Genomic DNA, 27328 nt, shown 5'->3' with positions numbered 1-27328 from the left:
ACCCCAATCCTCCCACTCTTTCTTCATGGGAGAGGATTTCCATCCAGCTGATCATTTTCATGGCCCTCCCTCTGGACCTGCTCCAACAGGTCCATGTATTTAGAAACAATTCCTGCAAATTACTTTTGGCTGTTTAAAGGAATGCCATTAAAATCTCCTGGACGTTCTGGAAAATGAGCCTAAGTGCAAAGCTGTCATATCATACATCTTTATAATGTCCCCAGAAAGTTTCACTGGCCTCACAGCCTTCCATTTTTGATGATTCTCCAAAACTGGACTTTCAAATTTGGAAGACAAATACAGTTAGAGAAGAATCTAGGTACACAGAAGAAGAAGTTCAAACATAAAAACAGGAGCAAGGCCAATTTGGGAAAAGACTGGAGGGAAACAGCCAGATTGGCACCACTGGCAAGCTTTATAGACTGGCTATTCATCCCTTCCCCCCTCCCCCCTCTCTTTTTTTTCCCTAAGCTACCCTGAATAAGGGTAGCAAAACAGAAATCTGATTTGCAAAAGTACATCATGATACTGCATGACTGAGCAATAAGAGGACAGATGAAACTGAATATAAATTTATGCAGACTAATTCAAGTGCTGGAAAAAGTATAGCAACTCTAGATACAGACCAGTGGGTTCTGAACCAGTGCTACCATTTAGGAAAGATTTCATGGAGTATGTAATTTGATGAAAATGCCATCTCATTGTTCAGCCACAGGAGAAAATAAGAACAGAATAATCCACAACACTAGAAAGGAAAACAGCAAAAAAAATAATAGACAAGGAAAAGAACCCAGGATTTCTCATTATGCCTGGAGAGAAGTCTGTGGTTTACCCAGATCATGTGCAGAGCAAAGAGGTACAAGGTGTGACATGTATGATAAAAGGCATTTAAGGACTTCTAAAGAGTCCTCAGACTGAGAAAACGTCTTAAGGACAAAGACAGGAAGAGCCTATAAACTCTTAAGCATAACAACCTTAAGGGAGGCTGTAGACAGGCAGAGGTTGGTCTCTTCTCCCAGGCAGCCAGCACCAGAACAAGAGGACACAGTCACAAGCTGCACCAGGGGAGGTTTAGGCTGGAGGTTAGGAGGAAGTTCTACACAAAGAGAGTGACTGGCCACTGGAATGGGCTGCCCAGGGAGGTGGTGGAGTCACCATCATTGGAGGTGTTCAGGAGAAGACTTGATGGGGTGCTTGGTGCCATGGTTTAATTGTTTAGGTGGTGTTGGATAATAGGTTGGACATGATCTTGAAGGTCTCTTTCAACCTGGTTTATTCCACTCCTATCCTATCCTATCCTATCCTATCCTATCCTATCCTATCCTATCCTATCCTATCTTATCCTATCCTATCCTAACAAAGAATGACATTATTCACTTGCCCCTTCCAGTATTACAAAATACCAAATGAAACTAGTAGGTGACAAGGTCAAAATAAGCAAAGTTCCTCACACAATCCACATCGGGTTGTGGAACCCTGATGCAAGATTGCGCTGGCACACACAATCTGCACAGATTCAAGTGTCAGCTGAAAAACTCCAGAGAAGGAAAAACATCATGTATTAAATAAATGCTGTGGGTCAAAAAGTGCTTGGACTTTAGCTCCTCCATAGAGTAGGCAACAATCTAGCACCAGGAAAACCTCAAATCCCTCCTCAGAAGAAGCTTTGAGAAAAAGGGAAGTAGAAGAAAACAAGTAATTACCAAAATGATTGAGGTGTAATGAAATAGAGAGCTTTAGTGGTCAGAAGGTAAAGAGGTGACTAAGGGGCAGACAAAGCAGAGAACCTTGGCTCTAGCCATAGTCAAAGAGGATACTGGGCTAGAGGGACGTATTACCTGAGCTGGTATAGGCCTTCCTGTGTACCCACATATAGTGAGCCTAAAAAAGAGAACATATTTTAGGGTATGACTCAGCAAGTCATCATGCCTCTATTAGCACAACACTTGAGCATGTGCTCGATAGAACCATAAGGTTCTTGAAAGTTAATGATGTTAATGTGAAGTACACTTTGCATCAGACAGGCACAGAAATTTTATGTGGAGCAGAAAGATAAAATCCAAACTTGCTGAAAGGCCTCCTGAAAAGATGAAATAGGCCAAAAGACCAAAGTGGCCCAGACCCAAGAAGGTATGAGAGAACAGAAAGCTAAAAGGTAGGAATCAATGCTACACTGCAAAACCAGCAGTAGGATATTGTTTCAGTTGAAAAAAGGCTTTAAAATCATCAACTCAACCACCCTCTAACCCAGCCGAGTCTGGTGCTAAACTGCATCCCTCAGCATCACATCTCTGCTTCTTTTAAACATAACCAGTGATGAGGATTGGACCTCCTCCCCTGCGAGCCTAGTCCAGTGTTTGATGACACTGTATCTAGTGCCTAAGAGGAAACTGAGATCAAGGCAAAGTGTAACAACCAAAGACCCCAGTGTTTATTCCAAGGCATAAACAAAGTTACAGCCTAATGGTGGCAGAAGAGATCTGAAGCAGAACACAGTAGCTGTCTGGGAAGGCGAGTCCTGTGCTATAGGATGAAGGAAAAGACATGGAAATTTGCCAGTAGCGGGTAAGAATGATGGTGGAGGTAAGAGCTCATGCCAGAGTCTGTCAATTACTTTCTCAAGAAACTAGTAAAATGTTAAGACAAGAAAGCAAACAAAGGTTGGGAAGGCTTTGGAAGTTGCAACCTCATGGCAGGTACTGGAAGCAGCTGGCTAGGAAAATCAAAAGCGCTGGGGGTTGGTGCCTTTCACAACAAAATGACAAACCAGAAAATATTTCTGATGTGGTTGTTTTTCTCTCCTCTACAAACTTTGCAAACATAAAGGTATGAGAGAGTTGGTAAACTGTTCATTTACAGAAACCCAGAGTTTCCATTTTGAAAACTCATTGACTGCAATCTGAAATAGAGTTGAGAGTTTGGAAACGGAATCAACCTTTAAATACCAGCTGAATGAACTCACATAGTGGCATCTCATTATTTTTCTCCTGGCTTTTCCAGAACAAACTAAAAAGTTGAGTTACATTTTCCATTTTTTTCAAACTGCCAAGAAACTTAAAAAAATAAAAATAAATAAATAAAATCCAAACTTCAACTTGCTAAATTTGCATACATCAAAGGTGCTCTTGCAAAATCATCACTCAAGCCACCATGATCACCTTTTCCCAAACCACAGCCTACAATGAAATTGGAAGCATGCCTGAAGAGCCAGAAAATGAAGCTGCCTTTTGGAATAAAAGGGATGAAGAGACCATCACAGAAGTACCTTGGTAAATCTCCCTACCATACTGAAGAGGATTTCAGCTTAAGGACTTCAGAATGCTGTACAGCTTTCACAGAATCATCATAGAATCACAGAATCAATAAGGTTGAAAAAACCCTCAGAGATCATCAAGTCCAACCTGTCACTCAGCACCTCATGACTGACTAAACCAGGGCTTCGAGTGCCAGGTTCAACACCCTCTTAACACCTCCAGGGACAGTGACTCCATCACCTCCCTGGGCAGCACATTCCAATGGTCAACAACTCTTTCTGTGAAGAACTTTCTCCTCACCTTGAGCCTAAACGTCCCCTGGCACAGCTGGAGACTGTTCTGGTGCTGGTTGCCTGGGAGAAGAAACCAACCCCCACCTGTCTACAACCTCCCTTCAGGCAGTTGTAGACCACAATAAGGTCTCCTCTGAGCCTCCTCTTCTCCAGGATAAACAATCCCAGCTCCCTCAGCCTCTCCTCATAGTACTTGTGTTCAAGGCTTCTCCCCAGCCTCATTGCCCTTTTCTGGACACATTCAACTGTCTCAATGTCCTTCTTAAACTGAGGGGCCAGATCTGGACACAGGACTCAAGGTGTTGCCTAACCAGTGCGGAGTACAGGGGCACAATGACTTCCCTGGCCCTGCTGGCCACACTATTTCTGATGCAGATGGACAACTAGGGAGACCAAAACTGTACAGCAAGTAATGCGTGTAGACCACATCCTTGCTTGTTAGCTGTATCCCAAAGCGCTTTTCTTCCCACACCAGCCGATAAATGAAATGGTTATTATTTAGAAGGGATAACCATATGGCTTGTATAATCTTTAGGTACTATTTTCAGTACATAATACATGGTAGCAACCTATAAAACGGGGTGAAAATTTGCTTTCTGCTTTACCTTCAGCCTGTTCCATTGGGGTACAGAGCCAGGGGTGAGGGCACTATAAAAGTGTTGCTTTTACATGCTGTCTCTACCTTAATCTTCACAGAGCAATGCAATTGTTTCATGTAGGGTAATATCAGTGGGTTCCTAAAATCAAATAAGCATGTATCAGCCTTGCTGATAATAATTTGCTAGTAAGTATTTGTTTAAATTGCTAAGTACTGACTCTTCTTTTAATATTCAGTTTGAGCCTACATGCACCTGTCTGCTGTGTGCCTTCCCAATGTGGAGTGCTGCAAATAGGTAGCAAAAAACCAAACAAACTAAAAACCAAAACCAAAGGAGACAAGAGAAATAATTAAAAACAAATCAGCTACAGGAAAGAAAATCCACATCAAAACTTAAATCCATTACCCTGAAACTGCATCCTTTCTCTCTCCAACTCTTTCATTTCCTCTCACCCTTTTTCTTGTTGGTAACGAACTCTCAGAATGCTTTTTTACTCTAAAGGAAGGTACCCAGGCTGCTGCAGGAACGATGCCGCTGGGGGTTTTTGCCTGGGTACGGCGCATGCTTCCCCATTCGCACTGCCTTTTTCTCTTTGCCTCCCTCTTTTCTTTTTTAGCATATACAAAACATTGCAGAAGCACATGTAAATCACCACTCTCTTGCCCAGTGGAACAGGATTTCAGTTAACAATGCCAACAGTTGCCTACAGAAGGCATCTACATCTGGTCCGCTTCATCCAAGACAGCAACCACAGGCACACGTTGTGCTTTGTTTGGAATTCATCGCTGCGGTGCAGCTGAGCCTCGGGTTGAAAAAAAACATCTACGAGCCTCCGGGGTTAAACAGACAAATGTTTTCAGTCACAACAACTTTTTTTGCAGGAAGCAAAGCCATAACAATGTATGTAAGAGGTTTTATGTAAATCATTGAAGGCCTACTGACTTAAATTGTTGCTAACACCAAGAAGCTGCTTAATGTACACTCGAGAGTGTGAAGGCAGAACAGATGAATAGTCTCACAAATCTTATTTGCTCAGTTGGGAAAATGCAAAAATATTTGTAAAAAACAAAAAAAACCAAAAAAAAACACAAAAACCCACCCAAACCAACAAACTGATTCCTGCTCACTGCCATTCAGATTTAAAAGTCAAATTAATATTCATCATTTCCGAGTGCGTGATGGTTTTTACCGGGAGGCAGAAAGGGCAGATGCAACCAGTAAACAAACTCACTTTCAAATCCACACAGCAGTCAGTACCTACCTAGCCACTCGTTGAATTTTTTTACTTCACTAGGAAGTCCCAGCTCAGTAAAATCACCAGCATGTATTAACACATCTCCATATGGCATTTGGATGGGATCAGTTCTTGAGTGAGTATCAGAAATACAGACAAATCTTGTATATCCTGGAGGTTTGGGAGCATCATGGGGCACTGGATCAACCCTGTAGGAAACACATCATAACAAGGTTATAAAGCCCTTATGTAACTCTTAGTGTCTGCTTTGCAATTTTAATACTGTTTTTTACCTTTACAGAAGATTACACAGACTTCTAGATCTGTCTGATGGAAGAGATTAAAACAAACCTAACACTAATGGGAGGTGTAAAAAAATCTTGATGTTCACATCACAACATTTCCAGTGTTGGGTGGGTAGAAGGATTAACTTAAAACAGATTAAGGGAAAGAAATTGAACTGTGGCAGTAACTCTGAAACAAATACTTACAAATAAATCAAAGGCATTGCCCCTTTCAAAGGAGTTGTACTATCCTGTTTCATTGTTTAAATATGATTACACTGTACACAGGGAAAAGATTTGGTTTAGATACATAAATACATTTAAATGCTTTTTTTTTTCCTAATTATAACTTTTTTTTTTCCCCCTGCAAGTTATACAATTCCAGAAAATTTAATTAACACGTTTGAGAGATATGCTCCAGTGTGTTAGTGCAGGGCCAGATAAGAACTCTCTTGACAACAGCAGTAAATGCACGTTCAAGCCCAGCTATTGTCAGGACAAACGAGGCAACTTTCTGGGCTTAATTATACTAAATTAACTCAGATGCTGAGAGGGGCGAGGCTGCATTGTTCACAGCCCAATCTTGATATTCAAAACTGAGAAAACAAAAAGATCTGACCCCATCTGATGAGGCTTACTTATGATCTAGAAGAGAAAGGCAGAGAACACCTCTCTGCTATGTGAGGAATACTTATTTTCAACTCAATCTTTTTGCCCTCAATTCGTATTTTGTTAGAACACACAGAAGCAAATGTAGCTACGCCATATTTACTATTCCTGTTACGGACTTCTGGTGGAATACAATGAAAAAGCCAGAGATACATATTTATGTTGACTAGGAAACAAAGAGATATAAAGAACTGTTACAAATTATTCTAGTTTTTACAGTATTTATTTTGAAAGGATAAAAATGAGTTTTGTTCACTGTTGCGGTACGTAATACATACATTCGTCATGGAATGTGCTGCCCAGGGAGGTGGTGGAGTCACCATCCCTGGAGGGGTTCAAGAGGGGATTGGATGTGGCACTTGGTGCCATGGTCTAATCATGAGGTCTGTGGTGACAGGTTGGACTCCGTGATCTTTGAGGTCTCTTCCAACCTTGGTGATACTGTGATACTGTGATACTCCTGTCCCTTGCTGGATGTGCTTCAGTTTAGGAGCTTACCTTCATAAACAAACTCAGGAAAAAAGATATCTTTGCTATTAGTAATACTATCCCTGTTCACTTGGTACATTTTCCAAAGGTATTTTGTTGCCTGAAAGACATAAGCTAGTAGCCTTTAACTACACAATCTTTTCTCGGGTCAAATAATTCTATGAACTGTATAGGCAGGGAAACGGAAGTGGTTTTACCAACTTCACAGGATCAGGGAGAGAGCAAAGAAAACATTTAAAACATCACAAAACCTGTTAAATACAGGAGATGTTCTGAGCATTTCCTCCAATAGAATTACAAAATTGGAGTTTGAACGAGGTGTTTTGTGCTTGTCCTTCCTGTACTTGGACTTTTTACAGCAATACTGGATAAACAGCCTTTTTTAGTACAAGTATCTTGTAGTGGTCTTCTGAAGTCCCGGTAAAAATGAGGTAAGGAGTAAAGTCAGCTAGGATCAACTCATACCTAATGAATATCCAGCCGTATGTAGTGGGATACGTGAGCAAGTATGTACTGGAAGTTTTCAGACTTGGCTGACAAGGAATGGAACATTTGGACCCTGAGAGAGAACAGCTGCAAACATTGCATATAGGGATGAAGGAGAGCGCATGTTGCAAAAGCACCACAGGCACACGTAGGAAGGGAGATGGAAAAAGGAGGAGTTAGATACAGGATGAGGTTAGGCATAGGAGGTCACAATCTCAAACAGTGCAGCTGCATGACTGCTGCATACTACGAAGGCAGTTTTGGAGGGAAGAGACCTGCCACAGACCAAGCTCCAGGAGCGGTGAGTAGAGGTAGCAGGGGTGCAAAGTGGTATGAACGGGGAATGGCAGTGTTCAAATTAGTGAGGGAGGCCTGTTATAAGGTGCAAGGTGTGTGAAGAGTAGTGCACTCAGTCCATGGAGTTCCTCCACAAAATGAACTGGGATGTTTGGATAAAAATGATGGAGAGCTGACCCTGGCAACTGCTGCAGCCATTCAAACTACAAAAATTAAACATCAGTTCAGTAAATTAATATGGAGCCTCCTCTTCAGAGAAAAGGAGGCTGAGGGCACACCTCATTGCTCTCTAAAACTCCCTGAAGGGAGGTTAGAGCAAGGAGGGGGCAGCCTCTTCTCCTTGGTGGCAAGCAACAGGACCAGAGGAAATGGCTTTAAGCTGTGCCAAGGGAGGCTCAGGCTGGATGCTAGGAAATATTTCTTCACAGAGAGAGCTCTCAGATGTTGGAATGGTCTGCCAAGGCAGTGGTGGGGTGACTGACCCTGGAGGTGTTTAAGCAGCGTGTGGACCTGGCACTTAGGGCCATGGTTTAGTGTTGACCCTTCAGGGCTGGGTGGAAGGTCGGACTGGATGATCTTTGAGGTCTCTTTGAACCGGATGTTTTCTGTGATTCTGTGATTTCTGATTATTGCTCTCCCGGCCCAGCATTTCCCAAAGTGAGTCACAGGTTCTATTAGTCAGCCAGCTTTAAATTATGCATACAACATGGCACAACATAAGGATATGGACTGCTCTAAAATACTCCTTTTTCACTTTGCATGGTAGAGCTGCCTTTAAAGCAGATGCTCCTCCTTCGGAAATGTTTCAAAGCTCAGCACAGCAGTGAGTTGGGTGTTGGGGAGTAGCATGCATTTCACATGTTGCTCCTCTGAAGCTGAATAGAAAAAATGACAGCCTTACCATGGCAACTCACACAGCACATAATACACATGCTTTTTCTGAAGAAAAATGGGGATGGGGGAGATATGGACAGCATTTCCATGGTTGCTGAGGTATGTGTATCTTTTAAATAGGAAGCAATGGGCCAGAGAGTTTTCACAGGAAAAAGGCATCAATGCAAAAAAAAACAACCCAAAACAAAAAACAAATAAATGAGATGCAGATTTTTCATGTTGAAGGGATATGCAGTGAGGTCATACATAGGTAGAAACATATGTCACCTTTCACAAATGCATCTCAGTTGTGTTACAGGCAATAATTTCTGAAGGCTGGATCTCTCTATTCTTTTGTAACACATTCCCAGAGCAGCTGTCGCACCAACACCTAACGCACTGCTTGCAACGTGAGCAGAGGAATAAAGGTCTGCTGATTATTTGGGGGCAAATACCTTTGTTTTTCTTTAAACTAGCATGAAGATTGCAGAGAAATTAAAAAGGAAAGTTAAAAAACATCTCAGAGCAAAACCTGCTGCCAGAGGTTAGTTTATACACCAGATTTCGGGGGGGGTTCACAACGAAGCAAGACAGGAACTTTCCAGAAAAAAAAATGGTGGGCTTGAAAACATTGGCAGAATTTATCACCCTTCTTGTCAGTGGCAACCCAGTCATCTCACAGCCACAGGGGTGCCAAACTAGGAGGATGGGGCTAGCAAAGGCTGTTTGCAAGCTATGGGCACTAAGAAGCAAAACAAGAAATAAAACACTGCGCAGAGGTTCAAGGGGGAGCTGCAAAATGAATTCAGAAAAGAAGAAAGCACACACAAAAAAGCCTCCTGCGGTTCAACAGGATCTTAATAGGTCTGTGTTTATGATTGCCTGCAACATTACTAATCTAGGTGTTTTTAACTATACACAAAGACATGGCAAAGCCCTCACCTCCCTGAAGTTAACAACAAAACTCGCAGGGCTAAGATTTCACCCATAACAATAATGTGGATATAAGGTGCTTTTGTTACACTTTTTATGTCTACTTTTCCCTTCTTTGTTGCTATTCTGTTCATTGGTAGGAGGGCAAAAGCAATCTTGCTGGTATTCACAAACATTATTTACAATTTCTGTACCAAAAAAAAAAGAGAGTAGGTCAGACTGCAGCAAAAGTTTTCATTGGTTTAGCCTGATTTTTATTTGAACAAGTTTCTTCAGCAGTATTAATCATTCATGAGAGAATGCTAAACTCTTCTGAGGAATTCTTTTCTAAGAATAGTTTATTTTCAACTACTTGCTTAGGTGCTGAACTTCCATCATGCAGTTGATTTTCCAAGCCCTCTTGTAATGCGATTTATTACTGATTAGAAGTATGAACAGCGTATTGTTGAGTACCAAGTGGATACTAATAAATGACTTCTTTTTAGCCCTGTAAAAAAGATTCAGCTTTTAAGAATAGTGAACTAATGCATGAGTGCCCAGGAACTGTCTGAATATTCGCTAAAAATAGCTAAGTCTTGACAAATAAAGCAACCTGCATTTCTGTTTATAAAAGTATTTCTGAATGCACATTTGTTTGTTTGTCCTTTTGATACCATTTGCCAGCTCTATAAACAAAGGATGTTTACCAGTGCTACCACTTACCTCCTTTTACTGTCTGCATTTCAACAGTACCTAAACGCCCCCAACGGAGACTATAAGCTAATACACTGTCCCCCCCACCCCACCACCAAATGTTTGCTCACTGCCATGGTATACATGTTAGTCTTCAGGTACTTTTAAGATAATACCTAACTTATGCCAAAGAATATACATAAGCATTCACTAAATAGAAACACAGTATTCAAGCAGTCACAGCTGCCGAGTTTCTTAACTGCGGGAAATCACGGCCTGTGTTTGAAATGATCAAATCACATTAAATACCCAAAATGTTAATGAATGCCTCCTAAAGGAAAAAAAAAGTTTCCTTCACAAAAAAACAAAAAAGAAACCCAGCCTTCTGATCTAACTATAAGGCTGTTTATCTCTTTAATAAACACAATAAAATAGTAGAGACGTTTTTATTCCCTATAAAAGTATTTTACAGCGGAATTTCACACTTAATTTATCTGTAATAGCTCTACTGCTCTGCTCTTCCTCCTGGCTTCAAACTTTATGGCAGGTTTCATTTTGTAATTCTAATTCTCCACTTTAGAAGTAAATCATTTAGAGCCGTTAATTTAACTGATGTTGTCATTATATAAGAAGTCAGAAACAAACACATTAATTACTCTTTAAGCACTTGGCATCTTTGGCACAATGGTATGAAAGTTGTCGGATGGGTGCCCACACTGTTTTATTTATTGATGCGAATTTTTCCCCTTGTATGTAGTTGTAATATAACTAATAAAACAGTATGTGTTGTACAGATACAGGCTTGGTATTTTCAGCAGCTATTTACAACAATCAGCAAGTACATGAAGCAAACAAACACTGTTAAGATTGCAGAAAGTATCATCCTTGTAGCAGTTCTTACTTTATTAGCACTGCTCGTCGCTTGTTTCTCCAGTGATCTCTCTTCTGTCCCTTAAAAAGTACTTATACTTTCCAGTTGGACAGATTTGGTATCATTACAGTTATTAGAAAGGCAGAAAGACAGTGTTTTTTGAATTCTTTTTGACTGGTCCATCAAGAACACCATCGGCAAGGCAATAACAATTTAGAAGGCTGTGCTAGAGCAATAACAAAACGGTAATACTTACATTTGCACATGTGGGGGCTGAAAACGTCCCTGGTTAATGTTGTAGAATGTGAAAGCCTGTGTGGGGTTGGAGCTGTACTCATCCACTTCAATTATGAGTCTACTGTGCTGATGTCTTCTAGCTGCCATAATGTGTGACTGGGCGAAAGCCATGCTTGCACTGTACGGTTCGGCTTTTTCAGGCAATCATAGCTGCTATCTTCCTACGTCGACCGAAGAAGACCATGACATCTCCTTACCTAATCAGCACACACTCCTCTGAAAAACCTAAAAGCAGATTGAAGAGATGGAGCATAACTGTTTGACAGTTAATCTGTTTGGCATTTGTTTTATTTACTGTGAGATGAAGGGGAGATATGGAGAGATGAAGACGTAGCTCAAGGAACTCCTCATAAACCTCTCAAACTCAGCGATTTGATTAACAGAGGGATGGGGAGTGGGGAGCAGACGTGAACTTGCTAAAGAACGCAAGGACAACTTGCTCAAATATTTCAGACATTTAGTACAACTCTAAAAGACAAAACAGTCATTCAGAATGGGGTGTCAAATAATAAAGTTTGGGGTTTCTTTCTTTTTTTATAAGTGCATTGCTGGATGTTTATTCCTCACCCTCCTTCAAAAAAACCCCAGCAAACCTGAAACTGAATACACAGCTGTGCACAACTAAAATGCAAGTTGATTAAACAAGAATCAGTTCAACCAATTCTTCAGAAAGTCTGAGCCACTTGTTCTGGGGAAGCATGGCAAGTTGTTGTTCTTTCCATCCTAGGGAAGTGAGCAAATGGCCCTCTGTGCACTTGCTCCTGGGCTTATAGCATCACTAAAGGAACTCCTGTCAGATACGAAGCACTCCCCGCTTCAAACACCTTCTCTCCTCAGTCAGCACCAGCCTAACACCCTGGATTCACTGGAAAAAGAGAGCAATTCAAAGGCTGACACACAATTAAAAGTTATTAAATATTAAAAAGTAAAATCCATATGGGTTTGGGGGGAATAAGAATTTCCCTGAAGGCTACGCAAGTCTGGAACAGCAGCACCAAAAACGGGTGGAGGAACGGCAAAATCGACCCAACTGGAATGCAAAGAGTATCCCCTAGAAACGGCAGAAAGTCATCTCAATGTGAATTTTATTTCCCAGTTTTAATAAAAAATTAATTACAAGCTATAAGGTGGGTATTTTTACAGTCTAACTTCACACCCTTTTAAAAAGTTGTCTTGTCTTCAATATTTACTTTCATGCAAGTGAAGGCTTTTTTTTTTTTTTCTCCTAGGGAATAGAAGTAATCTGCTTCAGAAGATGTATTTCATGAAAAAGCAAGCTAGAAGGCAGCAATTCATTTAATATGTGCAGTTTCTGGAAAGCAGGAAGACTACAAGCATTTTAGGTGACCTTGCTGCTGTGCCTTAATTCCATTCTGAAGGGACAGCTGCCAAGAGTGATGGATGAGGGAGGTCTTCATAGTCACTCAAATTTTTAAAGCTATTTACAGGTACTTAGGTCCCATTCAGTTCTAGTGGCACTCAAGAGCCCCTGCACCTTGAAAAATTTGGGTCTCGGTCTTCTGTTTAACTACTACAGTGTTTCAAGAAGTGGTGGTGTATTTTTGTCCTGGGAAATCTTGTTGTTAGGAAATTGAAAGGAGAGATTCAGCTCCGTTTTGTTACTGGCTGAATGGCTGTAAAACGATGACAACTTGCTGTCACTAACAACCCGCAGGAAAGCAGACTGAGAATAAAAGTGCAGATTCCTCCATGCCTTCCCCTAGAACTGAGTGGTAAGGAAACAGCAGAATCACAACAAAGAAAATCTTGGGCTTTAGCAGAACAGGCAGCAGCAGAGGACCAGAGCAGAGGGGTGGAAGGGAGACACGATCCTTCTAAGAACAATCAAGTACAAAGTGCTGCATTTAGGAAATAAGAAATTATGACAGCAGATGTGAAGAACCCTCCCTGAGGAGCTTCCTGTATTAAATGATGCATTTGTAAAGAAGTTTTGAGTAGGCAAGGTCAAAGATTCTACAGGGGGCAAACTGTTCTAAGTGAACCTGCTTCTGTTTGAAAGAAATTATTGGAATTGGTGACCTCTAGAAATACTCTCCTGTAAGATTAATAATTTATGATTCCACAGCTCTACATAAGGATTTCAAAGTACCTGAAAAACCCAGCCTTTGTTTCAGAATTCAGTGATTACTCTCACTTTACACACAACTGAACTTTAGATACAAAGCAGTTAAGGCACTGCCTTAGGGACTTGGAATCTCCCTTTGGCCTTACTAAGTTCTCAGGAGCTCATGGCTTCTGTCAGCCTACACTCTGGGTCCCTCTTTCATGACTTCTCCCAGGTTACACATCAAATCTTCTACAGAAAAGGTGGAGGTATGCAGGTAGCCAAAAATGCACTCCTAATCTCTGCTTCCTTTTTCTGGGTAACTAGGGAAAACAGCAGTTAAGGAAAGAGAAAGGAAGGGAGAAAAAAAGGCACAGCTAAGCCTTCTGACAAGTGACAGTCACCCAGTGCCAACCCTGGACACATAAAAAGCATCCAAGACTGAAAAATAAAATCCTGCAATAACAATAAATAAAATAAAAAACCCCTAGCAATCATATGAATAGCCTGTACTGAACAAAACTGAGATATGCAACACATAATCAGTAAGCATTATTCAATAGCAAGCTTAATTCAAGCTCATTTCAGAAACATACACAGATGTCTTTGAAGCTTACCTTTCAGTCTAGGGTTTTCTTCCTGCATAAGTGCTTGGCTGACTACTAACATTTTTGGTGTTCGACAGAACAAGCTGTCTCTTTCCAGCTTGACTGATAACCAGACTCACACCCATTACTCCCCTCTTTCTGTTTCCATTTCCACTAGCCCCCCAAATTGTAACTTTCTTTTCATATTCTGAAATGTCTTCCTTTCCCAACCTAGGGGACAAAATGCAGCAGGGAAATAATTGTCTGCTTCTACAGCACGCAAGTTTAAAAATTATATGCCCAGCATTAACAACACAGAGCACTGAGACTCAAATCCCCACAGCAACAACATGCTAACCATCCTCTTCCCCCAGACTTACAGAGCTGCAGGATGTCTGCCAGAGAAAAACAGAAAAATGTAAAAAAGACTGCAAGAACATGAATACTAAAATAAATACCACAAACCTGGCTGTTAGAATCACAGCCTGGGAAGAAGCTATTAAATCAGCTAAGCCATCTTCTTACTGATGGCAGAAATGTTCTCTTTACATTATTTTTCTGCTGCTTTCTCCTGCCTTTGTTCAAACGTTCACAGAGCTCTGACCCAAAGTCAACTGTGTACAATGGACACCGCTCCACCATCTTCAGAGGATTTTGCATCGGGCCATAAACTGTGTGTACTGCACCATCTCTCCCGAGGAATCGCTGGACTGGGCAGGTGCTTGAACCCAGATGTCTGTTTAAGCCCTTTGATGAGGCACTCAAATAAATCTTTGTATTAATTTATTTTGTTTTCACTTTTCCAGCCTGAAATTTCTGGTATTCTCATCTCACAGCCTTCTCGTACAGCTGACATAATTCTTTCCCTCTTTTACATGAATTTCACAGTCTTTTTATGCATCCTATCTATCCTTTTTTTCCATTTCAAGCCAACATTTTATTTTAATCTCATTTCTTCACTCACAGATTCAGCTATATTCTCTGTTCATCCTTCAGTACACTGTCAGATCCATTGTCTTTCGCCATATCTCATTTCATCGTCCCCACTGTTTCCTCCACCATCTACCCTTTATCTCAAGCCTAAGAGCAACAAGACTTCTTGAAAACTATTCTAGCAACACACAGTATGAACCCAGACTTAAAAACAACATGGCTCAAACAGATGTCACTAAAACAATAATTAGAAACCACAATAAATTACTGAATATCATGACAAAAAGAAGTTATAAATAAAGACAGAAGAGTGTGAAGGAGTTACCTATGACAAAAAGAAGTTATAAATAAAGACAGAAGAGTGTGAAGGAGTTACCTATAGAACAATGAGCTTTGCTGCACTAGGAAAAATCTGGAGGTCAAGAAGCACAACATGGTTATAGCATGCTGAAGAGGAGCAGTTGCCACATTTTGTACTAATAATAGTGAGATCACATAAAGAAAGGACACTGAGACTCTTGGCAGTACTAAGAGCAGTGGCCAAGATGTTAGCTTTGTTCAGAGGCTCTGGCAAGCTGGGATTTGTGAAGGCAGTGAAGAAAAAAAGCAACATTTAAAAAAAAAAAACAAACAACCCAGCCATTTTCATGTAGCTCTAAAACAGCAAAGCTGCTTTTTTTTCCAGGCAAACCTAGAAAGACAACAGCAGTGAAATACCTTGAATAAGCACATGAGAGTTTGTGATAGACCACATAGTTACACAGACCACAGACAGACACTGGATGCTGTTAACCAAAAACCCTCCCAAGAGCTTTACTAAAGGTTCAGATCTTCCCCTATGCTGCACTGCAGTGCTTTTCATGAACTCTCAGGTCACACATGGGGCAGCAGACCCTTCATTTAAGCCCCACCAAAGCGCTATGGAGTATTCTGCAGTAGTGGTCCCAACTGTCACAGTAACATTCTTATAACCACTAGTGATTGGTTTCATTATCACAAGTCACTGCTTTCACTTTCTCAAAAAAAAAAAAGCTGTTACAGGCTGACCATCAATAATCAAACACATTGGAAGCAGAAAAGCAATCACTTACTATGAGAAATATGCTGAAAATGCAAAGGGTTATTGCTGTCTAAAATACTCATTTCAGATACTCCAGTTAGAAGCCAATCAATGGAAACAGTCTGGTATCTCCAGCTCTGCCATTGGGAAGGAATACTGGAATAATCCCCAAAATGGCATTTTTCTGTGGTAAAGGATGGGCCAGGCAAATGGCATCCTGGCCTGCATCAGGAACAGTGTGGCCAGCAGGAGCAGGGAGGTCATTCTGCCCCTGTACACTGCACTGGTTAGGCCACACCTTGAGTACTGTGTCCAGTTCTGGGCCTCTCAGTTTAGGAAGGAGGTTGACTTGCTGGAACGAGTCCAGAGAAGGGCAACGAAGTTGGTGAGGGGTTTGGAGCACAGCCCTGTGAGGAGAGGCTGAGGGAGCTGGGGTTGCTTAGCCTGGAGAAGAGGAGGCTCGGGGTGACCTTATTGCTGTCTACAACTACCTGAAGGGAGGTTGTAGACAGACGGATGATGGTCTCTTCTCCCAGGCAGCCAGCACCAGAACAAGAGGACACAGTCTCAGACTGTGCCAGGGGAGGTTTAGGCTGGAGGTTAGGAGGAAGTTTTACACAGAGAGAGTGATTGCCCATTGGAATGGGCTGCCTGGGGAGGTGGTGGAGTCATCGTCACTGGAGGTGTTCAGGAGGAGACTTGATGGGGTGCTTGGTGCCATGGTTAGTTGTTTAGGTGGTGTTGGATTGGTTGATGGGTTGGACACGATGATCTTGAAGGTCTCTTCCAACCTGTTTTTTTTTTTTTTTTTTTATTATTATTATTATTATTATTATTATTATTATTATTATTATTATTATTATTATTATTATTATTATTATATTATTATTATTATTACTATTATTAAAGCTTCTCCAAAGGGATACAATCTCCTCTTCCTGCTCTTCAGTTTTTGAAACAAACTCAAGTCCTGGCAAATCAAATCCACTGAGTCTCCCCATAGCAGGACTGGTTTGGACTCACTTGACAAATGAGGACTTTAAAAGTGAAGGCAGCATAATCAAATGCTATCGAGACACTTGTAGATTTGAAGGTCGATCATGCACATTTCTACTGATGGAATCATTAGGCTTTCTAAATGAATGCTATTTGTCAGAGACCAAAACGTTTCCCAGTGCAGTTAAAAAACCACACAAACAAAACTGCAAGGTATTGAAGTGAAATACACACTCACAAGCTTTTCCCAAGCCCAATGCTCTATGCACTTGCAATTTCTGTCAATGAGAACTGAACAACAGCATTCAGAAATTAACAGACTTTTTGAGGGTAGCTGAATTTGTGCCTCAGGCCTCTGCTGCAGAGCCCGCTGTTGAAAGGCAGCTCTAACTTCATATACACACCTCTATCTTCATATACACACAAGCTAAAAAATGCCCTGGCTTAAGCAGTAAATAGATGTACACAGGCTGGTGAGGTTTGTAATGCAAATTTGTCTCAAAAACACCCAACAAACTCAAACACACTCAGCAATCCATTCTGTGAGTACCATGAGATGGCACTGCATGCTGCTCCACCTGCTCCTCAGTACAGAACAAGTAGGTATATTGTTGTGGAAGTGTAGAAAGCTGTCTGAAGGTCAGAGATTGGAATAAAATGGTTCCAAATGTCTCTTTACCATGGCTTTTAGCATGGCTCTCACAATCCTCAGCTGGTAACCAGAGCGGATGTGCCCTACTACGGTATTTTCCAAAACCTTTGCCTATGGTGTATCTTGCATGGAAGATATCTTCAGCATCCCATTTTTCAGCCTCTGCTCTCTTCAGCAGCTTCTGCTGAAACGAGTTTTATCAAACCCAGGATTTATTAGAGGGATTCTTTGGGTGGCCTTTTAAAAACACATCAGGGATGGGTTTCTTTGCCAGCCAATCTGAATTTGCTGTTACCCATCAGATAACACTCAATTCTGTGACTGTATCTCTTCCTTGGAAATCAGAGCTATTCCCACCTATATAACTCAAAACCATGCCTCAAAATCCTACTGACTCCCACGAGAAGTAAAGCAAGATCTACCCTCAAGTGTTTAGAACCTGTTTTTTCACCTCTCAAGGAATACTCCAGTGCCTGATGATACACATCACATACTAACTGCAGATCAACAAGGCACCGAGCAATCTGTTTTGCCAAGTGAAAAATAAATTCAGCCACTTAAATAAGACCTCTTATTTCTCTGTAGCTACAATTACCTTAATCAGCATTAAAAATGAAACAGCAAATATTCCCTCAAGATATTTCTCACCATGCTAAAAAAACCCTGAAAGATTGTTTGCCTTTGCTGGTTATAATGACCTGTCAAATACAGCGGGGGGAAAAAAAAAATTCTTCCCAGAAATTAATTTTTTTCTTCAAATTAGTTTGCTTCCATTGCTCTCAAACACAAATATTATACATGATTCCCTCATTACTTCACAAATAAAGAGCACTAACATGCTGCTTAGCTGTTGCTGTCACAAAAAGATTATACAGAGGCAGTAAGTAGGGAATGAGATTAATTATTTGTCTTTCGGAATGATACCCACTTCTGTGGAGTTTCCTCCCAAAACAGGAGTTCAGAAAACACCAAAGATTCCACAGTTACCTATGAAATGCGTTTCTCTATTTGTTTAAAATAGTTGCTACTCAGAAACCTTCTTAGCTAGTCTTATTTTGAATGATGATTCTATGACTTTAAATTGCCTTTTCTTATTCCCCCTAGCTTGGCGCCCAAAACTACAGTAACTAAATATTCGATTTACGATGAGTTGCTTTTATTTTGGATCAGCAGCAGCAGCATTTTCTGACTCAAATCCTCATCTACAAAGACAACTGCTAAGCTATTCAATTTTCAAAATAAAGACAACTTAATAACATTGCTTTGTTTGCACCTCTAACTTTCACTTTGCGACATACCCAAGGTATTGTCAAATTAAACATCGCAATACTTGCAGGTTTACAAACGGGCTCAACATCTGACGAGGTTAAATGTGTTACTGTAATTCCACAATCTTGCCTGATTATATAAAACATTATCAAATATGGATAAAATGGACACATTTTTCTGATATAAAAGCAAACCTTTCCCCTGAAAACCTTTTCTCCTGAAAAACACACTGGTTTGGCTCAGTGCTAACCTGCCTTTAATCCCCAAATACCTGCAGATGTAGCTAACTTAGTTAATTAATTTAATTTGATTAATTGAATTAATAATTTTAAATAAACACCCAAAAGCCCCCAAACTCATTCCTCACTCTAAAAAAGTTCCCTTAATCTCTGGCAGCATTGCAAAGTCTAGCACCTCGCTGAAAATCGTGAGCGTGCATTCACAAAAGACAAACCACAAACCCCCAAACGATAATGCTCGTTCTAAGGGAAAACAGCCCAAAACACAGGCTGTGTGGGAAAATTATCCAAAACCGATATTCCAACAGAAATAAATTAGGGTTGTGAGGATTTGATTCCACATTTCAGCCTGCAATTTGGGTGCATCACCTGCTTAATCTCTTAATTCTCTCAAAACAAATATTACTTACTGCAAATAAGACTATGTAAGTACTGAAACATGATGTATTTCATTTTGTACGCACTGACATAGTTAAGTTTGGTCTAATTTGTACCTGAAGTGTACTCTCTCTCTTCACCCTTTTGTGGCAACCAGCCTCACACTCATTTCCTCATCTGACAAACCTCAGTGGTTCAAGTCCCACTTGCATGCAACACATGCTTTAGCCAAAGTGATTTCCATGGAAATCGTGTATAAAGAAGAAGAATTGAATCAGTTTGGTCATTCCTAGACACCTGAGGACACAGAATACACCCCATCTGGTTTAATGCATTCACTCTGGTAACAAAACTACCTCAAAATAGGTTGACACCTAATATTTAACAGATAATTATTTCAGTAGACAGTTCAAGTCGTTTTCCTTTAAGCATTCAAAACCAGTGTTGGCCACCAGCAGCGCTAGTCTGTGGGTCAGCAAAGTACAGCAGAGATGCTGAGGTGACTCAGGACAGAGGTTGAGTAGCACACAGCATCTCTGCAACAGCCAAAGTTCTACTCTTGAGTTTAGCAGGAGTCAGGAACTGCTGCTTCATACACAAGCAAATTTATACTGGTAAGACAGTTTGTAGGGTCTTCCATTTTTGTGCAGCAGCACCCCTGGGCCGTGGATGAATTTCTGATGCCAATATTCTTGTCCAGTTTCAGAAAGAAATCTAACCCTGATGGCTCTTGAAAGGTTGCTGATCCCTCTGTCAATAGACAAGAAGGGAAAACAAAAGTGGCACATGTATTCCTGTAGTTCAGGATGAATGAAATGCCAAAGGACCAGCAAACAATTGCTCATAAGGTTGAATGCAGAACACAGGTTACATGTCAATACATTTACAGTGATGCTATTTCTGGCACCTGTGTCTCTTTTCCTGTTAAGGCCTGGGGTTAAATTATAAGATCAGTCACGAAAATCCTTAACTGCCCTGTTGTTGGTTTTCCTCTTAGACACAGAACTTTGCAAATAAAGTACATTGTCCTATTAATTTTGCTGTTTTCCCATTTTACTCATTTAGCTGCATCCAACCCCAATTAAATCCTTTGCATAACTTCATTAATATTCAGCCAGGGTTTGTTCTCTTTATTTTTCCAGGTATCCTCCCTAGGACTGACATCCCATTGAAATCCTTCACATAACTTCATTAATATTCAGCCAGGGTTTGTTCTCTTTATTTTTCCAGGTATCCTCCCCAGGACTGACATAAGGAAAAAATACTTAACAGTTGTTTCAACCACTTGCATCTCCTACCTGGGCCACCTGCACCTTCTATCCTTAAAGTCACCTCCACAAAGAGCCCCCCAACATGGTCCTGAACCAAAGGCAACTAAACTAAACTAAACTATTCTTCAGCCCTAAAATAGATCCTACTGACTAGCAAAGCATCCAGCCCCACAGTGCCTTCCCAAATCACTGCTCTCCCTGAAGATAAAGAGGCTGCTCATAAAAGAAGCAAAACTCGGAACAGCTACACTGAGAGTGCACTGACAGTCCTCCATGGCAGCTAGGCTAGCTCAGGTGGAAGCTAACACGCTGCAATCCATGGCTGCTGTTCACTGGCTGCTTGAAAAACTCTCTTGGAAAATTTTATTTGGACTAATGACAAATTTTCACGTGGCACAAAAGATGCTAAACCAAAGCTAAACAGTTCAGGAGTGAGAATTAAAGGGAGATGGAATTGCAAAATAACACTAAGAGGAGGAAAATACCAAAGTAGTGAAATTAACTCGCTATACATTGTCAGATTTTCTTTTTCCTTCTGTCTCATTTGATCAGCATGGTGAAACCACAACAGGTTTTTTTGGTGTTGACAGTATCTCAAGTTTCCACTGAAATGTGTTGAAATTGACTTTTTTTGTTGTTTGGGCTCCTGTTCAAGGTACTAGATTGTTAACTACTGCCAGTAGCTAAGTTTTAATCTATCCCATCCCCATTGCATTAGGCACGGCATCTTCAACGTTTGCCAAAACCAACGCATATTAGGACAAAGCACTGATCAGCAAAACTAAGACATACCTCAGAACAGCACTAATGATAAGCTCTGAGTAAGAAATGTTTTGCTCTTCTACCACAGAAGAAGAAATGCTGTCCCACAACGTCAAAATGATCCTAGTATTACTACGTATTATGGGTGAAATCCAACACCAAACTGTGCTAGACACTGTACAACCATACAGCAACAGAGAGTGTCTGCCCCAGACAGCTTACAGTTCCCAGAACTCAGCAAAGGATATAAGAGCAAAAATAATACAGCAATGCAGAGAAATTATCGGTGCCGTGGCAGAACACCACATTGCTTCCAATTTCATTTGTGGGTGAGGAAAAAGTAAGCAAGATTAGTATCGCAAAAGGCAAAAGGAGAGAGACGGTGAGGTAGGTCAGTAAGGAGGGAAAAGGTAGTAAGGAATAAAGTGGTATGCAGAATGCTCAAGCTATACAGCACATTAAGCAAAGTGATCCAACTGCGAGAACTGGCAAGCGGAGCTTGAGCAAAAGAGTCCATCAGGAAAAGGCAGGGGAAAACCCAGTCAAAAACACCAATAACCATCAGCCTCCTTCGCATGCTGCTTCTACAGCTGCTCTACTGGCTTCAGTATTCATTTGAATGGCAAGACCCTCACCTGCCATAAGGAAAGCTGGGCTGGCTGTATGTCAGAGGAACTGAATTTAGAAGGTCAATAGGACATCCCACATAAAAGGAGCTTTCAAAAAAGTGATAGATGCTAAACAAAGCCTCCTCTTTGGTTTTATTTTCCCCCTTTCAGTAATGTATAAATTGCAGTACATAAAAAGTAAGGGCAAATACTTACAATTTAAATGTATTATACCTATTACACCTCTGAGTCAGAGTTAAAAAGAAGACAAGTTCAAGTCCTTACTGCACTAGTATTAGTATGGCTCTCCATAGTCACACATAGTACCAAATATTTAACCAACAACATGAACCTATGTTACTCCCGTGGTAAATAATGGCATTTTAAATAGTGGCTGAATGGGAAATGCAAAGTATTTTGCATTTACATGTCTGCAGTGAATCCCAAATTAATTATGACTGCACATTGCTACATATATAAACTGACGGTTAGTTTGCTAATCCTCACACAATTTCCACCAGTTTATCGAATCACTGTCACACTTGTTAACAGTTCCAACGATGAGGTCAAGCAGTGAGCAGTCATAAAGAATGAAATGCTTGACCCACTCCAGAAGTGGGCAGAAGCAGGTAAATAGCCATTACCATACCAGCTCTGCTCCTTTATGCAACAGACCTGACACTGGATTGTCATCCTGCAACCTTGCCCAAGCATAACATTCACGTTATTTTATTTGTAATAACAGCAGCCTGAGAGAAAGTCAAAGGATGACAGTCCAGTGACCTTAAAGGACTCTCTTAAAGCATCACTAACCTTGTTTGTATCTTGAAACATACCCTAGAATAGCCACAATCTGGATGGAAGCACGTATTTTAAGTTAGAAATAATAACTACAGACCTCCTTGCTCTCAATCTCACAGCAGCCAAATTTACCTATGGACAATGACCACAAAATCCAAATTGGTGTTCAATTCAGACCATTTAAATGAAAGTTTCCAGCACTGCACTTAATTCTTGCTCTGTGAGTTCAATCTGTACAGTCACGCTCTAATGTATCCTAATGTAACAGAACACATGAAAAAGCTCTTCCTTCAGATTACCTTACACATCCCTTCTAAATTCTTCCAAAAACAGGTTCAGCAAGAATCAAATGGACTGCATTGATTTGTTTTTAGTATAACTAGTAATCATTTGAAATGAAAACTCCTTTGACAGGCAGCAATAGTAAAATTTTCAATTATGAGTGCACTTCTTTCATATTTTTTTTTCAATATGTCTGACAAAAGAAACTTCCTAGAAAACTGACCTGGTTTCAGGGGATTTTAGCCTCTTTCCTGGTAATTTTTAGTGGCAAAACTCTAGCTGACTTAAAAAACAGTAACCTTTTCTACCATGTTCTATACAGAAGAGCTCTCTCCGTGTAACTCTTCAGGTGAGGAGCACCGCACCTGAGGCAGCAGATCTGATCATATTTGGTTCCTAAAAGGACATCATCTGAATGCTTTTCTCTAATTATGTATAATGAATTGAATTGAATAAATATGACCACAAACAACAATATATTCTATAAACCATTAAGAAGTAGAAACATCAGTGTCAGAATTGACTGCCTATGCCAGATCAGAATTCCAGTCCACTGTGCATTCCTGCTGATAGTTCCTATAATGAGCATGTAGCATTTAACAAAATAAAACAACAGCCCACAACCTGTTTGAACACAGATCAGAGCGGCAGCTTTATCTTCACATTTTCTCATGTAAAAAACTAATACCAAAAAAATAAAAGCATTGTATTAATACCATCCCAGTAGATTTTCACACAGAGCATGAGGGGTTTGCTCTCATCCACCAAGATTATCTTGAAGACGGGCGTTTTTATGCACACAAGCACACACAGGCGTTCTCAGTGGTTACTCTGCCTTAATTTAGGCTGATGGAAAGGAGAGAGATAAGAGAAGGAATAACGTACAGGCAAGAGATTTTTAAGACTTGTCTGTCTCAGATAGCTCGAGACAATGAAACAAAAGAGCCAAGCCAAAACTGTTTAAACACACCATTAAAATTGCATGGGTAATAATTAGTAGCAGTCCCTTCATGTAGGTATCATACAGGGAATACATATACAGTGAATAATTCCATAAAAATCCCCCAGTAAAAGAGAAATTACACACACACACCTCCCCATCCAAGTATTACACCACCAGAAAATTTACAGTGCCTGGCATCACAAAACTGTTTATTATGAATGAGCACACGACAGATTACCATCAAATGACTCCTGAGCTGGTCTTCTCAAAAGATACACTCTTTCTCAGCAGTGAGATTTCAGACACACACACTTCAAATGCAGACCCGCTGATATTCTTCTGAAAAACTGCGAGTTCACTTCATCAGGAGCCAGTCACAAAGTTTAATAATCTTGCCTAGCTATCAATTTATCCAGAATGTCCAAAGTTCCTTTACACAAGTCTGAATTACCTGTGAAATTCATAAAGCCTTAACTGAAGCTGAAACAGCTATCGATAATGTACATTACCAGCGGATCTCTTAATTATGATATTGTCAAGGTATAGATTGCATAAGCAAAAATCTTCAACTATTGATCCTCTGCCAAAGAGAATGGAATGTTTAAAATCTATTTTCTTTCTGTTTCCCGTCTTTACCCTCTGCTATCCACAGTCAAGTATATGCATTTATAAATGTATGCCATCCTACCCATCTGAAAGTGCAAAATGGAAAACGCTGATATTAAGAAAGAAACGTGTTAAAAGCAATGAAATCCCTACCTCAACATTACTAATCTTTTTTTCTTTCTTTTCCTGCTCCACTGCTTTGAACGTGCCGGATACCAAATAACAGCACAACCAACCACAGGAATATCAGCATGAATCCTAAAAAAAACCAAACCACACAAACTTATCGAGCGTTTTCATCCCAGAACAAAACTTTGGAGGTCACAAAATCATCTCCTACGACAAAGCAAAGTTGTTCCACTTCCACCGCCTCTTCCCACGGCTGCACGAGAGGGAAGTTACAGGGCAAGGCGCGCACGGCTGTTTCCTCGGAGGCTTCCCTCTCGGTAAAGTCTCCGGTAGCGGCTGGTGACACCTGAACACTGTGAGGATGCGAGAAGCACGCTAGGGCGGCCAGCGGTAAGGGGAGCCCAGGGGTTGCCTCCGTCGCCGCCCGACCTCAGCAGCCCGGCCTTCGAGGGAACTCTGCGAACAAAGTAACTTCTCGGCCGGCTGGCGGGCGGGAGGCTGATGGGCACGCGTGGGGCAGGAGGCTGCTCTCCTCCTTTTGCCAGCACAGCCCGAGAGGGAAGCCCCCGGAGAGGCAGGGCACGGGCAGCTCTTCTCCCGAGAGCACGGTGACAGCCCTTACCTTCACACACCCTCCTCACGCCCGGCAGCAGGCGAGCGCCGGCGGAGACAGAGCAAAGGGAGCTGCGAGGCGTTCAGCGGCTTTCCCTCCGCCTCGCTCCCGCTCCGTAGAGAAGCCCTCCTCCCCACCCCCCTCGGCAGCTTCACCCTCTTTAGCTTTCGGACATATATCTATTTTTTACAGAGCAAAGAGAAGCCACGAGGAAGCTTGGTTGGGAGAAGCAAAGCCTTGACGCGCTTGGGGGTGGGTAGATGGAGCGGGCAGCTGGGGGGTGGGGGGGATTTGAGGAGCGGGGGAAGGGGGTGAATGGATTACACACCCTCGCACAGCAATACAGGCAGACCCACACCCGCCTCTCGTCTCTTCAGTCCCCAGCCGGCGGACTGCAGCTTGAACCTCGCCGCGCTGAACCGATCCCGCACCGGGGAATGGGCCCTGCGCATAATCCCCCCCGCCCCGGGCGGCCGTACACATCCCTCTCCAGCTCCCCATCCCTGCAGAGGCAAGAGGGGGTCGAGGAAGGAGCTCTCCCAAAATACTTACTCTGCCCGCCGGGGCTGCTTTGAAGACGCAGGATTTTGTGCTAGCGATCGCCTCCTTCTCCAGGAGCCCAGCCTCCCCTCCCCTCCCCTCCCCCCCGTCTCCCCTCCCCCGCCTCCCCCACCTCCTTTGGGGGGCCAGGAATCCCCCACTGCCGGCCCTCCCCTCCTCCTCGCCTGGCCGGGGGAGCCCCGCCAGCCGGTCGTGCCCCGCGCCGCCGGAGCGGCGAGCTGCTGGGGCCGCAGCAGGGGCAGCCGGGCCGAGCATGGGGCCCGCCGTGCTCCCATGACTCCCGGCCGGAGCCGGGACGCGCTGCCGGCCGATCCTGCCGCGGAGGAGCGGGCTGGCATCCTCCCGCCTCGGACTGGGGGGGTCAGCAGGGGGCGGCGCGGGTCCGCCTCCGGCGGGAAACGGGGAGGCTGCGTGTCCCCCCCGGCCCTCCCCGCTTGAGCGGCCCGCCGGGAGCTGAGTGGGGCAGCACCCCGGGGAGAGCGTGTCGGTGTCGGTGTCTGTCTGCGCGTATAGGGCGTGAGGCAGGAACTTCTCGCCGGCCTTTCGGGGGGCAGGGGGAGGATCCCTGCTCTGCTCTGTCGCCCCCAACCTTGAATCAAGGGGAACTTTGGGTTCGGGGCTACCGGGGGTGTTTGCTTGGAGCCCCCTTTTAGGGGCGTTGGTGACGGTTGGGCGGGCGGCCCGGTGGCTCGGTGGGGGTCAGACCCAGTTGTCCCCATGCCAGCAGCCCCCGTTGCCGCCGCGGCCGAAATGTCCCTCAGCGGTCAGTGCCTTGGGGCTAAGGGGAGCCGCTGGGCGTCACTTTCCCACTGCAGGTGGTAGGCGAGGAGGAGTCGGGGGAGCTGCAGAGGTCCAGTCCGGTGTGAGAGACTGGTAAAGCACCAGGGAGCTAAGGGATGTCATGGGGGAAGGCCCTTTCCCTGGCAGCGCCTGGTGTATTCCTCAGAGGCACTGAGCATGCACAGCTTCCCTTTGCTTCAAAATCAGGCCATGATAGAATCATAAATATATAATATTACACTCCTATGATATTATGAGTAGAGAACAGGAGAGTTAAATGCATAAATCAGGGAGAGGCAAATTACATACAAACGGCTTTGCTGCACAATCGCCGAGCGATTCCAAAATGAAATATTTTTAAATCCTTCCAAGAATAAATTTAATTCCCGCACCCCGGTTCCCGTGTCGCCTACTAGGCGAGGAAGCGTGCTGGAGAGCGAGCAACCATTACCAGAGTTACATCTGCTTTCAGTGCACATGTTGGGTTTACCACTGATCACACAGCCCTCTTAAAAAATATCCTGAGCTGGAAAATACCCATT

At 42.4% G+C, this 27328-nt stretch overlaps 1 protein-coding gene across 5 annotated transcripts in view; it reads right to left on the bottom strand.

Annotated features, from left to right (window-relative positions):
- MPPED1 (metallophosphoesterase domain containing 1) overlaps positions 1–26085 on the bottom strand; it is a 76115-nt gene extending 50030 nt beyond the window's left edge. Inside the window, exons 1-4 of one of the 5 annotated variants that reach the window (XM_054173873.1) lie at positions 25998–26085; positions 24857–24961; positions 11211–11476; positions 5408–5589 (exon numbers count right to left, since the gene is read on the bottom strand). In XM_054173873.1, coding sequence (XP_054029848.1) covers positions 5408–5589; positions 11211–11362 — 334 coding nt within the window. In that variant the 5' untranslated portion in view covers positions 11363–11476; positions 24857–24961; positions 25998–26085. Of the gene's footprint in view, positions 1–5407; positions 5590–11210; positions 11477–13933; positions 13955–24856; positions 24962–25454; positions 25577–25997 lie in introns of those variants that run through there. The other 4 variants (XM_054173872.1, XM_054173874.1, XM_054173876.1 and 1 more) reach the window with 4 other exon arrangements.
- Positions 26086–27328: the final 1243 nt, after the last annotated feature.

The sequence above is a fragment of the Dryobates pubescens genome, chromosome 27 (assembly GCF_014839835.1).
Source record: "Dryobates pubescens isolate bDryPub1 chromosome 27, bDryPub1.pri, whole genome shotgun sequence".
Lineage (NCBI taxonomy): Eukaryota > Metazoa > Chordata > Aves > Piciformes > Picidae > Dryobates > Dryobates pubescens.
Note: the sequence above shows the minus strand (reverse complement) of the source record. Positions and strands in the feature narration are given on the sequence as shown.